Source organism: Panthera uncia, chromosome X (assembly GCF_023721935.1).
Source record: "Panthera uncia isolate 11264 chromosome X, Puncia_PCG_1.0, whole genome shotgun sequence".
Classification (NCBI taxonomy): Eukaryota; Metazoa; Chordata; class Mammalia; order Carnivora; family Felidae; genus Panthera; species Panthera uncia.
This window is the reverse complement of record NC_064817.1, coordinates 82,842,307-82,856,897: the sequence shown is the minus strand read 5'-3', so window position 1 is coordinate 82,856,897 and position 14,591 is coordinate 82,842,307. Positions and strand designations below refer to the sequence as shown.

Here is a 14,591-nt window from a genome sequence, read left to right as displayed (position 1 = left end):
TCAAATAATCTTATACATATTAAAGAGGTTGGTTCCACAATTAAATATATTCCCACAAAGAAAATACCAGATCAAGATGGATTCACAGTAAATTCTCACTAATATTTAAGGCAAAAATAACATGAATGTTACTTAAACTCCTCCAGAAATTAAAAAAAGAGTGAATGACACATTTCTTTACATGTTTTATGAGGCCATTATAATCATAATAATTCAATCATAATAATTCAGTTAAGTGTCAGACTCTCAGTTTTGGCTCAGATCATGATCTCACGGTTTTGTAAGTTGGAGCTCCACATTAGGCTCTGTGCTGACAATGTGGAACCTGCTTGGGATTCTCTCTCTCCTTCTCTCTCCATCTCTGCTCATGCTGTCTACATCTCTCTCAAAATAAATAAATAAACTTAAAAAAATAAAGAAAGAGAACTGGATCTTACAAAGATTGAAAAGGAAGAAATAAGTCTTTCATTATTTATAGATGACATGGCTGTGTGTGTGGAAATTCTAAAAGTATTTACAAAAAAACTTACTAGAATTAATAAATAAATTTAGCAAGTTTGCCAGATATAAGATCACTGTATGTATTAGTCAGAGTTCTCCAGAAAAACAGAACCAATAGGATATATTTAGGAAAGGATTTATTATGACGAATTGGCTTACACAATTAGGGAGGTTGTGAAGTTCCACAATTTGCCATCTGCAGGCTGGAGATCCAGGAGAGCCAGTGGTGTAATTCAGTCAGTCTGAAGGCCTGAGAATGAGGATCGAGGCCAGCAGGAAAAGATTGATATCCTGGCTCAAGCAATCAGGTAGGAAGGGCTCAATTCTTCCTTTGTTTTTTTGTTTTATTCAGCCCCTCCACAGATAGAATGATGCCAATCCACACTATAGAGGGCAAACTACTTTTTTGGTCCACCTATTCAAATACTAATTTCATCCAGAAACACCCTCACAGACACACCCAGAAATAATGTTTAGTGAAATATCTAAGCACACGTTGATCTAGTCAACTTAACACATAAAATTAACCATCATAATATACAAAAATGATTTTTATTTCTATACATTAATGACAAGCAGAAAATAAAATGAAAAATAATGCCATTGGCATTATTTTAAAAAATTATCAAATATTGAGGGATAAAATTAACAGAAGATTGCAATACTTCTACAAAGAAAAGTACAAAAACATTGAGAGAAATTAACATAGACCTAAATAAAAAGAGAATTGTACACTGGCCACCAATTAGAAAACTCTATATTTTAAAGATGTTTATTTTCTATAACTCAATTTCCAATACAAACTAATAATCCCAGTAGGCTTTTTAAAATGGAAATTGACAAGTGGATTCTAAATTGTACATAGAATTGCAAATGGCAATAACAGCAATTAAAATCTTGTAGAAAAACAAAATTTGATGATTTACATAAATCAAATTACTTTACAAAGCTATAACAATTTAACCAATGTGTGATTTTTGCAAATATAGAAAAACTGAACAATGGTAGAGTCTGAAAAGAGATCTATACGTATATTGTCATTTATGATAAAAATAATCCATTATAATGCAGCAGGGGAGAAAATGGTCCTTTTGGTAAGTGGCTCTGGATTACCTGGGTTAGCCAATAAATCCAAATAATCCTTTGCATTGATTTCAAACTATATGCAAAATTCAATTCCAAATGGATCATAGATTAAAAGTGGAAGGTTAAACAAATGAAAGTTATTGAAGATAACATAGGATAATGTCTTAATGACCTTGATATACTCAAGCATTCCTTAGCAAGGACACAAAAAGCACTAACCCTAAACAAAAAAAATAAATTCCACTTTATTAAAATTAAGATGTTATTAAGAGAGTGAAAGGCAGGTCACAGAATGGGAGAAAATATTTTCAATACCTGTATCTGAGAAAGGACTTAGATTCAGAATTATACAGAACTACAAATCAATAAGGATAAGGGCAACCCAATTGTTGTTTTTTTTTTCATTTTAAACACGGAGTTTATTTAAACAACAAGACATTTTACTTGAAAGGAAAGCTATCTAGGATTCAGTTTTATCCCTACATAAAGACAGATTGCCCTATATGTAACAGCTATGTACAAAAAATTATAAACTTAGTTTTTCAATGATAAATGAAAAACATTAAAATTCTCCAATCTAACAAGGTATGCAAGGGTTTTTATGTTGCTCTTTGTTTTGTTAAGCAGTGAGAGCAAAACAACGTACTGGAATATAAAGAGCTGAATGAACACGCCACTAGTGGAGAAAAGGGGCATTTTCACAGAAATGGGGTATTTGCCCTTCCCATCTCCATTTGATGTCAATAAAAACATACTATTGGCAAATTAGTTAAAAAAATGCAATATGCTTGTGCACATACACAGTTACTTTTATGTCCGGTAAATGAACAGGGAAGGGGAAAATGAAATACTAGAGAAAACTATACCGTAGTAGTCAGGCTGTGGTGGAACCAAATTGCGGTTTTCTAATTGAGAATGTGTTCTTGATCTGGAAGGACAGAATTCTGGGGTAAAGTAGCAGGTTCCATTATTAGTAGACACCTCCTGTCTGCTGCTGGAACACATCAATTGTATCTTCATCCTCCATTTCCAACTGTGCAGGTGTGTCTGTTTCATTGATTGGCTGCCCATCAAATAGAAACCTGATCTGCCTCATTGACAGACCCTGTCGTTCACAATAGGCTTTCATTAGTTTTCTAAGTGGCGTATGCCTCTTAATCTTAAACTGTACCACAGAATCATCCTGCCCTGCCACCTTCAAATTAATATGGTCATTGCTCTTAGTCTTGACACCTTCCTTGGGCTTTTTGTCAGCCATGGCGAGCGCTGGAGTCTCCTCAGCTGTGGCTTCACAAAAAAGGTATCAGGTCCACACCCAATGAGCACACAAGCAGTACTGGGAGCGGCAGAAGGAAGAGGCAACCCAAATATTTTTACTGACAAATCTGGAACAGCTGCATCAAAAACACAATATCCAAATGGTCAGTAAGACAATAAATAGACACTCAATTTTGTTATCAAGTAAAGGCAACTTAAAATAACAAGCAGAGAATACTCTACATCCATTGAAGAGTGCTAAAATTTAAAAAATAGAACCTGTCCTACATTGCTGGTGGGAACATAAATTGATAGAATTACTTTGGAACACTGATGGGCTATACATATTACAGTTTATCCTATTACCCAGTAATTCCAGTCAGGTATATATACACAACAGAAATGCCTATATATGTGACCCAAAATAAAAGTATGAGAGTGTTCATGGCAACATTATTTGTAGTAAATAATGAAAATAGTAAACAACCCAAATGCTTATCAACAATAGAGTGAACTAGTGATGTTATATATTCATCCAATAAAATTGTAGCAGCAATAGAAAGGAGTGAAGTACTATTACAAACAACATGGATACATTTCACAAATATAATATTGAACAAGATAACTTAGATACAAAAGGATATACATGTATGATTCTATTTATGAAAAGTTCAAAAATAGGCAAAACTCATCTATGGTGTTAGAAGTCAAAATAGTTGTTTACATTGCGGAGTAATGACTGAGAGGGACATGGAGGAAGCTCTGGGGTGCACATGCTGTTTTATATCTTGACCTGGGTGTTGGTTCCATGGGTGTGTTTATTTTGTAAACAAAAATATCAAGCTGTACACTGAAACGCATATACTTTACTGTATGTATGTTGTATTTCAATAAAAATATTTACAAAAAACCTGATGACATCCAGAGCTGGAAAGGATGGGTGGAAATAGATACTCTTGCACATTTTTATTGAAAGTTGATTGCTACATCCCTTTTGAACATTGGAAGTTATATTTAGGGAAATTTCAAATATGCCTGTCATTGACCAAGAAATTTCACTTCTGGAAATCTATCTAAGTAGTCAATATGATTGTTTGCTTACGATTTCTGATTCTCACTCTATGTGTGTGGTTGGACTGTCCTCAACTTCCTTAGATTTAGGCATTGCCATAGACTGTGGCCAAAGAAATTTGAGTGGAAGTGACATTCCCACAAACAAAATAAAAATGACCAATGGTTACATAAAAACCAAACAGCCCTCCTCTGCACCCCCCCCCCAAATTCCCCAACCTCTTTAACAATTAACTAAATCCAAATGTTAATAATAATAATAATAATCATAATAAAGGGATTTCATTTTTACCTATTTGGATATGCAAATTAGAAAAAGAAAGACCTAGCACAATGTTGCAATGGGGCAAGAAACTGAACACTGTTGGGCTCATGCCCAAGGTCACACAGGTGGAAAGTGGGGAAGCCCAAATCAGAACCCATGTCTATCTATATTCACAGCAGGTGGGCCTGCTCTTCCTATCACTCATTACTCACTCCTGGTCTACCATCTTTGTGATAGAATCTTTGATGGTAGCCCTAACCATGCTACAAATTGTGTCATGACCTACATTTCAAATCACTAATTCTTACACTACCTCTAAATCTGTTTCAAAAGTAGAAATTACAAATGTGTTGCAGCTATAACTGCAGCTTGCATTGCTAGTTGGCAAGAAATCAGACTCTGAACCACCAGTCAACTAAACCACCATGTCTATAATGCAGTCTTTTTGGATTCAGGGACAGTTTCTCACCATAAATGAAAAATAAGTAGAGAGTTGTGACATGATGGGGTCAGTTTTTATGGCGTCAGGTTTTAGTGCCATTTCCCCCAAAAAAAGGAATAATTTAACCATGCTATTTTTGAATTTGATCCTTTAATATAATTTGATATCACTCCATATCACTTCAAGGATTTTGACTTCAATCATTGTATTAGGCTACTTTAGTGTTCCGTTGTATGTATGTGTATATGTATATAGCTAAATACTTCATACAGTATCATAACCATTAAGAAAAAAATTTAATATCTTCTTTCTCTCTTCCTCATTCTTTCTTTCTCCCCTCCCCTCCATGGTCTCTCTTCTCAGAAAGCATAGAAATACTGATAAATAGCAGCTGCTGACCAGAGCTAGTCATCTACATAGGTAGATGACAAGGAAGACACCTGCAGGGCAGTCAGGCAACTGGAGACAAAAGATGTATAGGCTGCACTGCTCACCCATGGAAAATTCCATTAACTAAAGATAAGGATGTATGTGTATGTGTTCATGTGGGAGAAGATGTGGTGTGTCTAACGAAATGGGATATATCATTTTCAGTTCCTTTTACTCTAATTATAACACTGTGATCTGAAGAGAGACAACAAGAGAAATGCACTCCAAGCAGTCAGACAACTCTTGATATCAAGTACTTTTGCAGCACTGTATAACCAAATCAGCCCTATGGAAAATTCCATCTTCACCTAAGGATAAGGCTGTGTGTGTGTGTGTGTGTGTGTGTGTAACAAAATGTCAGAGGCCATTTTCAGCTTTATAAAAGATGCTGAAAATTACAAAGAATGAAATATATATAATTAGTAATATTATTAGCCAGAAACATTTGGTATTAATATTTAGTTCTAGGGGCACCTGGGTGGCTCAGTTAAGCATCTGACTTTGGCTCAGATCATGATCTCATGGTGTGTGAGTTCGAGCCCCACATCGGGCTCTGTGCTAACAGCTCCAAGCCTGGAGCCTGCTTAGGATTCTGTGTCTCCCTGCCTCTCTCTCCCTGGGTCCCTCCCCTGCTTGCTCTCTGTCTCTCTCTAAAATAAACATTAAAAAATATTTAGTTCTATAAACTTCCACATTTCTATTCTATTGCTGTGGCTTGAATTGTATCCCCCTAACAGATATGTTGAAGTCCTAATACCTGTTACCTGTGAATGTGACCTTATGTAGAAATAGACCCTTAGTGATATAATCAAGTTAAGATGAGATCATACTGATTTAGGATCCTAATCCAGTATGACTGGTGTCCTTATAAGGAGACGAGAGATATACAGACAGAAAGAGAGAAATGCCATGGGAAGACACAGACACAAAGGGGAGAAGGCCATTTGAAGACAGAGGCAGAGATTGGAATGATATATTTACAAGCCAAGGAATGCTAACAGTTGCCAGTAACTACCAGACGTTAGAAAAAGCAAGGAAGAATTCCTCCCCTACAGCCCTCAGAGAGAGCATGGACCTGCTGACACCTTGATTTTTGACTTCTAGCCTTCATAACTGTGAATAAATTTCTCTTGGTTCAACCCACCTAGTTTGTGATATTTTGTTGTGGCAGTTCTAGGAACTAATATACTGTTGATACATTTTAAATAAACTATTTGAAAATAATTGGAAAAAACCTCCACAGTATATTTAATATACTTCCATGCTCATACTGTCTATATCATTACTTTGTTAATTGGTTGCAGAAGGAATAATTTCTGCATATCTTCAAATTTTCAATTTCATTTATTTTTCTGAGTATGTAGGTAGTATATGTTTTAGATAAACAAATAGCAGGATAAATCTGTAAAATAATATTTAATTGCCCTGTGACCCCATTCCTAGGCCCCTTTCCAAGATATCTATAAATAATTTTGTTATATGTTACTCCAGATATTTTTCACTTCAGATTCAGTACCAAGAGAAATGTAAGTCTCATTTCCTCTTTCTCTCTGTCACTGTGAGATGCGTATGTTTTATTGGTATAGGATATAAGAATAAGAATGCTTATATTTTTATTGAAGTATAGTTAATATACAATATTATGTTAGCTTCAGGTGGACAACATAGAGTTTTAACATCTCTGTACATTACAAAATGGTTACAATAAATCTAGCTACCATCTGTCACCATACAAAATTGTCACAGTATTATTAGCTATATTCCCTATGCTGTAAATTACATCCCCATGTCTTATTTGTTTTATAACTGGAAGTTTATACTGTTTAACCCCCTTCCTCTATTTTGTCCAACTCCTACCACCTCCTCTCTGGCAACCACCAGATTGTTCTCTGTATCTAGGAGTCTATTTCTGTTTTGTTGGTTCATTTGTTTTGTCTTTTAGATTCCACATGTAAGTAAAATCATATGGTATTTGTCTTTCTTTCACTTATTTAACTTAGCATAATATCCTCTAGGTCCATCCATATTGCTGCAAATGGTAATATTTCATTTTTTTATGACTGAGTCATATTCCATTGTATATACATACCACATCTTCTTTAGCCATTCATCTACCGATTGTCACTTAGGTTGCTTCTGTATCTTGGCTATTGTAAATAATGCTGCAATGAACATAGGATTCCACATATCTTTTTAAATTAATGTTTTAGTTTTCTTCAGATAAATACCCAAAAGTGGAATTGCTGGATAGTATAAGAATGCTTAGCGAAGCATTGTCTATAATGGTATAATGTCTATATTGGGAGGTAATATCCACCAATGGGTGGAAGCTTGAACCAATTGTTGTATATTTGTAATAGAACATTTTCTTCAGCTATCAGAGAAAGAATAAGTTACATCTAGATTAATGACTTGGAGAGATATTCATGATATGCCAAGTAAAATACATACACACACATAGAACATTGATAAAAGTATGGAATAATACATAGTAGATTTCTGAAGTTTGGAAGTGAGGAAGGAAAAGGTGTCTATATGTGAAATTATATGTTTTGTATTGTTTTATTCCAGTGTTTTTAGTGAACACATGCTAATTTTATAATTCTTGAAGTACACTTGATCATAGTTTGAAAAAAATATAAAAATTTGAAAACTTTTATTTAATATGAATATATCAATTGAAGAAGATATTATCATTTATTATAAACTTAAAACTTCTAATAACCTTAGTACCTAAAAGTAAAAAAATAACATATTGTATAAACTCTGATTATTTAGTACCATGAACATAGAAAATATGTTTAACTTATGAGTCATTTCACAGAAAAATCTCTATTTGTAATATACACTTATTTCCTTAGAAGGGCCAAAACATCATTCCAGTAATATGAATTATGAAATTTTATTTATTCAAAAATCCTCATTGATGACAGATAAAGGTTGGATAAAATTACTTAGGAGGTGTTGTAATAGCATTTGCAGAAGCCAGATAAAAAGGATGTTACAAACAGCTCTTTTGAGAGGCTTTTCAGGGTCATTTACTTGCTTCTGCAATGTGTTTCCTTTTCAAATTTCTATTTCACCATGTAATTTTGGAGTAGCTCCTGATTATAGTAAATGACCATTGTTCCACAAAATTTGATATCTTAGCAAAATGAAATAGCCTCTGTCACATTAATTTTCTTCTTGTCAACACAATGTTATCATCATGGTCTTCACTCTAATTTATTGTGGGGGGGTATAACAGTGTCAGTATTTTCCCAGTCTGCTAAAGACTGGTAAATGACTGAGAACTGTTATAGTGTGTATATTACAAGTGGTGCTGCCATGATGTCCCAGAAATTATCTGCAGCAGATTTTACTGGTCATGATCACAGTTTAGTGGATCACAATGTCTGTATGCACCATGCATTAAATAGAATAATAAATTGAATGCTTCCTGTGTGCCAGGAACTGTGTTAAGCAATGCACAAGCATAATACCACTTAAAATAAATGATTATCCAACTAGACAGGTATTATCTGTACTTTAAACCAAAGCTCAGGGTTTAAGCCATTTGTTAGGTAGCAAATATCAAAGCTAGGGCTTGAATTTAAGGCTTATGAACTTCAGCTGTTATAAGCTGTATTATTTCCAATAGTATCTGAGATATACATTACTGAAGTTCAACAGTACCTGGTTCTCCTCCATTTTATGCACCTCAAGAGGGTATATTTCCTAGTCCTCTTGTATTTAGGGCCATCTAACTAGTTCTAGACAACAGGCTATAAACAGAAATTATATTTTTTGTTTTCAGGTAGAAATATTTAATTGCTAAGATGTTCATCATCACTTACTATCAGGGAAATGCAAATCAAAACTACATTGAGATATTACCTCACACCTGTCAGAATGGCTAAAATCAACAAAACAAGAAACAACAGGTATTGGCAAGGATGTGGAGAAAAGGAACACTCATGTACTATTGGTCAGATTGCAAACTGGTACAGCCACTGTGGAAAACAGTACCGGGCTTCCTCAAAAAGTTAAATAGAACTACCCTATGATCCAGCAATCACACTACTGGGTATTTACCCAAAGAATATGAAAACACTAATTCATAGTGATACATGCACTATGTTTATAACAGCATTATCTACAATAGCCAAATTATGGAAGGTGACCAAGTGTCAATCAATTGACACATGGATAAAGAAGAGGTGGAATACACACACACACACACACACACACACAGGAATATTATTCAGCCATAAAAAAGAAGGAAATCTTGCCATCACAACAACATAGATGGAGCTAGAGATTGTAATGCTAAGTGAAATAAGTCAGTCAAAGAAAGACAAATACCATGTGATTTCACACGTATGTAGAACTTGAGAAACAAAACAAATGAACAAAGGGAAAGAGAGAGAGAGAAATCAAGAAACATACTGTTCAATATAGAGAATGGACTGATGGTTATCAGAGGGGAGGGGAGGGGGAGATGGGTTAAATAGGTGATGGGAATTAAGGAAGACGCTTGTCATAATGAGCACAGGGTGAAGTATGGAGTTGTTGAATCACAATATTGTACACCTGAAACTAATATAACACTGCATATGTTAACTAACTGGAATTAAAATAAAAAACTTAAAAAAATAAATATTTAATTGCTAATGTGCAACTCTCTTGCTACCTCTCTTCTCTAGTTGCAGCAACTTGAGGAGACGTTGTGTTGAGATGCTAGAGCTTCAAGTTTAAAGTAGTTTGATTATTCAGTCACCATATAGAGGGAAGATATTCTGGAGAGTTGCCTAAATTCACAGTGATGTAATTTCTGCAAGTCAGAAGCATGCTTTTGTTGTGTTAAACTACTGAGATTGTAGAACTGTTTGTTACTATAGCCTAGCTTAACCCACCTGATTAATAAAGAAGCTGGTATTAAAAGTGCAGTATTGATATAATGAAAACCTGAAGTGTGACATCGGCTAAGTGGTTTTGTGGTAGGAGTTTTCAGTGGTGAAAATTTGGTGAAATTATAACTTATAATAGACTTAGCACATATGATTGGGGAGTTTGCAGGTATAAGGGAAGCGTTTGGAAAACAATGCTAGTAGGGAAATATTATAGGGGAAGAGGCTAGAAAAAAATGTAAGTACTGTTTATAGTAGTGATAGTGTTTGTTGATTGCTGCTGGTTTGACTGGTATGATGGCTCATTTTATGTATCAACTGGACTGGGCTAAGGGATGCCCACTTAGCTGGTAAAACATTTTTTCTGGGTGTGTCTGTGAGGAAGTCTCCAGAAGAGATTAGCATTTGAATCAGTACACTGAGTAAATATTGCCCTCACCAATGTGGGTGGGAATCCATCAATCTGTTGAGGGCCTGAATGGAACGAAAAGGTGAAGAAAGGGTAATTCATTCTCTCTGCTTAGGCTGAGAGACAGCCTTTTCTCCTGTCCATGTATATCAGCCCACCTCGTTCTTGGGCTTTCAGATTCAGACTGGGAATTGCACCATCAGCCCCCGATTCTTAGGCCTTCAGACGCAGACTGAATTACACCACTGATTTTCCTGTTTTTCCAGCTTGCAGATGGCAGACTGAGGGACTTCTTGGCCTTCATAACAGCATGAGACAAGTCCTATAATAAGCCTCCTTTTATATATATCTATAAATGCCCTATTAGCTTTGTTTCCCTGGTGAGCCTAGATTAGTATAATTGGCAAGAATAGTACAGGTAAGAGGTGAACTCAGTAAAGAATTAGGTGATTTGCAAACAGAAATAAAGGGGAATAGAAAGTGTATGAATTTCAGATATTTTATGGTTGGAAAACTCAACTGGGTTTCAATGTCAAACTGTAAAGAAAAAATGGTTGAGAAAACTTGTGATGGGCAATACCCATTAAGCGGTTTCAAATTATTAAAATGTACTGGGGGAAAATTAGACTAATGGTGTGACACCCTATAAAACTTTTCAAATAAATAAAATACTTAGGGTAAACATTATCTTAACGAGGTGGTCTTTTCACAGAAGACTGACAACCTCAAGTTAATCCACATTAAAGAAACATGGAGATATGGGGGTAAGAAAGAAAAACATAAGCTATAGTAAATTGGAGAACTATGCCTGCAAAAGAAGTATGGGTGTAGTTACTGGTACACGTTGCTGACTGAAACGAAAGCTAAAGTTTTGAGACAATTGAACTGTTAAACAAATCATAATCCTGAAAGAAGAAAGTCTGTGAAAAAGACTTAAACCAATCCTTGGACCTCCAGCATTAAAACAGTCTAGGCCATCAAACTCAATTTAGGCCTTATGAATTAAAACAATCATTAGGCTACCAAAATTCTACAGACAAGAAGGCAGCTGAGGAAGATGCATACCCCGCAAGGAAGACATCTTCCGTAATGCTCACTTCAGATATAAAGGAGGAATAGAAAAGGAAGGTGAGGATGAATCATGCGGCCACAGAGAACAATTAACACAAAAACTGATACAGAGAAAAGAATCATGGCCTAATGAAGGAACACCTCCATTCTCCTAGGTAAGAGATATTCACAATACCTGCTATATATGTGTGACTTCTTTTTGTCTCCCATTACTTGTCTCTGCCAAGGAGAGTATTTAGAATGGTTATTCTCTCCTTGTTCCACAATTGTATATTAGGGTCAGGTAGAGGGCAGAAGACTTGACCTTTTAATTCATAGGTCTCAGGAGTAAGGGGATCCACAGCTTGACCTGATGGAAGGAATACTGCAAATCATCTGCAGATTCTGGGCTTTCAAAATATGCCTGAATGGGATTTGTAGTGTCTTCCTTGGAGAGGAGGTAAGTATGTTTTCCCTGTGGAAAGAAGAATGAAGCAAATATTTGGTAGAGTGTGATGCAGATTATTAGTGCTTACCAATATCAATTTCTCCTCTACCTCTTGGGCATACAGAAGATCATACTTATCATCTTTTTGAATGTAAATAGGGCCATAAATAAATTTCAAAATAAATGTAGTAGATATTGTAGATTGTCCATTCTACCCTTCTAACTGCAATTAGAGCTCTGACAGTGAATTAGATTCTACTAATTAGATAGACTTGTTGGATTATTTGTGAGGTAGGAGTGAGGCTAGTAATGAGGACTAATGCTGGCCAATGGGCTATGAGGACAAGTGACATTCTTTTCTAGGCAGGAACATTTAATTGCTTTGTGTACTTTCCTCCCGTTTTGTGGCAAAAGAGAGGTCTTAGGTTGAGATAGCAGTGCCACAACTCAAAGAAACTGAAGAGTTACCACTTGGAGGAGAACTGCCCTATGGAGCCATTTGATTATGTTGAGAGGTTTGGGCTATTTGTTACCATGGCCTATCCTATTCCTCTCACAGTTATGAAACAATTGTTATTATTATAAAAATATTAAGTATAGAAAGAAATTAGAAAGATTAAGTATCTCCCAAACATCTTCAAAGAATAGGTATCTCTTATGCTATACAAATAAATCCAGGCCCACACAAAGATATTAAATTAATTTTATGAAGACAGCAAAACTTTAACAAAAACATGGTAAAGATAACTAAGAATAATAGACTAATTGCACTTTTGAGTAGAAGTACATAAATTTTAAAATAAATGCAGTAGATAGTTTGAATTGTCCATTCTACCCTTCTAATTGCAGTTAGAGTTCTGATAGTGATTTATTGCCTCATTCAAACAGAAAACAATCCTGTGTTGCAAAATGTATAATAATATTATATGATAAAGGACTATGAGAATAAACAAAATAAGTTATAAGTCTATATGCTGTATGCTGTTTGATAAGATCTTGCTCATCCCTTGATATAGGTATCTAATATGTTATGCAGTCCAGATTATTTTTCTTTAGGGAATGCTGCCTCTTCTTAGATGTCTGGAAAGGATACAATGAGGTTATGCCTAGAAATTGTAATTTTGTTCCTGTTTTTATTATATTTATATTTTCACTGTGTGTGCTGGCTGATTTTTGTTTGTGGACAGGGGATCTATTGATTTTTGTGTATTTACTTTTTGCTCTAATACCTTACTTCTCATCATACCAGCCTTCTCATCATTTTCAGACTATTCTACTTGGATGATTACACTTACAGATTTTCTGAAATAGTTTTAAATAAACATTGTGCCCCATAATTTCATTGTTAAATGCTTTAAATCATAATACCAAAAAGATAAAATAGCACCCTCACTTTCAGACTGTGCCTTTCTAAGCAATGAGTATTGCTCTCTTCTAAGAGTTCATTTTATTCAGAGAACTGAGCTCCAAGAAGCATGATTTTGGAAGAACATTGTGTCCTTCTAATCCAGCTTTACCATGGGTTCTTCCTGAAGAACTAACATCTAGACACCTTTGGGTATGGGAAAAAGGGAATTTTAACTCATATTAAAAATTCACAATTACTTACTTCTTGGCAGTTAGATAAGTAGGTTTCAAGTAGGAATTCAACCTATTCAAATGGAATTTAGTAGTTATGGAATTTATGGTTGTGATACTATGATTGCTTCTGCATTTCTGTGGCTTTTTGGTTTCTAATGTATTTTCTACATGTTTTCTCACTTAATTCTCATAAAAATATGAGCTGTAGAATTATTAGGTATCTCCTTGATGTTTTTGTTGTGAGTTTCAAATATGAAAATTCACATGAAATTCCAAAGTACAATATCTGGAAAGAAAATAATCATTCAGCATATTTTCCTTTTTATTACTACTACTACTGCTGTATGACTAGATACCTATATCTAATTTTGTCTATCTTATTAAGTCTACAATGACTTTTTTTTAGTAATATGAAAAACATGTTTATCACTCCCAGGATATGATGGAAAACTTTTGTTTTACATATACATATATATATTGGAGCATATTTTGCTTATTATTTTTCAATTTGCCTTTTTTTCTATGATACTTCATGGGTGCCCATGCAAAGATGGATGATTTTTTAATTATAATTCAAGCATCAGAGCCCTGCAGACACATGCAGGGAGAAAGTTAATGGTTGTCAATAATAAACTTTCTTGATTTTATTCATTTAGCATAATAAATAAATAAATAAATAAATAATAAATAAAGGTATATCAGAATACAACCAAGTATGACATTGTTTTGGGATAACCTAGATTGAATGTGTACATATATGCATATGTGCCTATGCACATATGTGTATCAAAACAAGTCATCTTAAATTTCATTATTCTTTTTTTTAAATAATATAATGTGTCAAATTGGTTTCCATACAACACCCAGTGCTCATCCCAACAAGTGTCCTCCTCAATGTCCATCACCCACTTTCCCCTCTCCCCCATCCCCCATTAACCCTCAGTTTGTTCTCAGTATCCAAGAGTCTCTTATGGTTTACCTCCCTCTAAGAATTGCACAAGTGGTTGGTATTTTGCTTGTCATGTGCCTCTGAAGTCTGAGAATAACAAATGGGATGCAGAAGGTAAGAAATCTTCCAGGAATTTACAAACATGGCTTTGTGTTAAAGAATTACATCTTAGGGTGGGAGGTTGGGCAAAAGGGATGAAGGAGACAGGGAGATA

The 14,591-nt window shown here is 34.8% G+C and overlaps 1 protein-coding gene across 4 annotated transcripts in view; it reads right to left on the bottom strand.

The window, feature by feature from the left end:
- Window positions 1-660: 660 nt before the first annotated feature.
- Window positions 661-14,591, bottom strand: part of LOC125931884 (small ubiquitin-related modifier 2-like) — a 145,001-nt gene continuing 131,070 nt past the window's right edge. For all 4 annotated transcript variants that reach the window (XM_049644153.1, XM_049644154.1, XM_049644155.1 and 1 more), the window contains one exon: window positions 661-2,981. In XM_049644153.1, the coding sequence (XP_049500110.1) occupies window positions 2,558-2,845 (288 nt within the window). In that variant the 5' untranslated portion in view covers window positions 2,846-2,981 and the 3' untranslated portion in view covers window positions 661-2,557. The remainder of the gene's footprint in view (window positions 2,982-14,591) is intronic.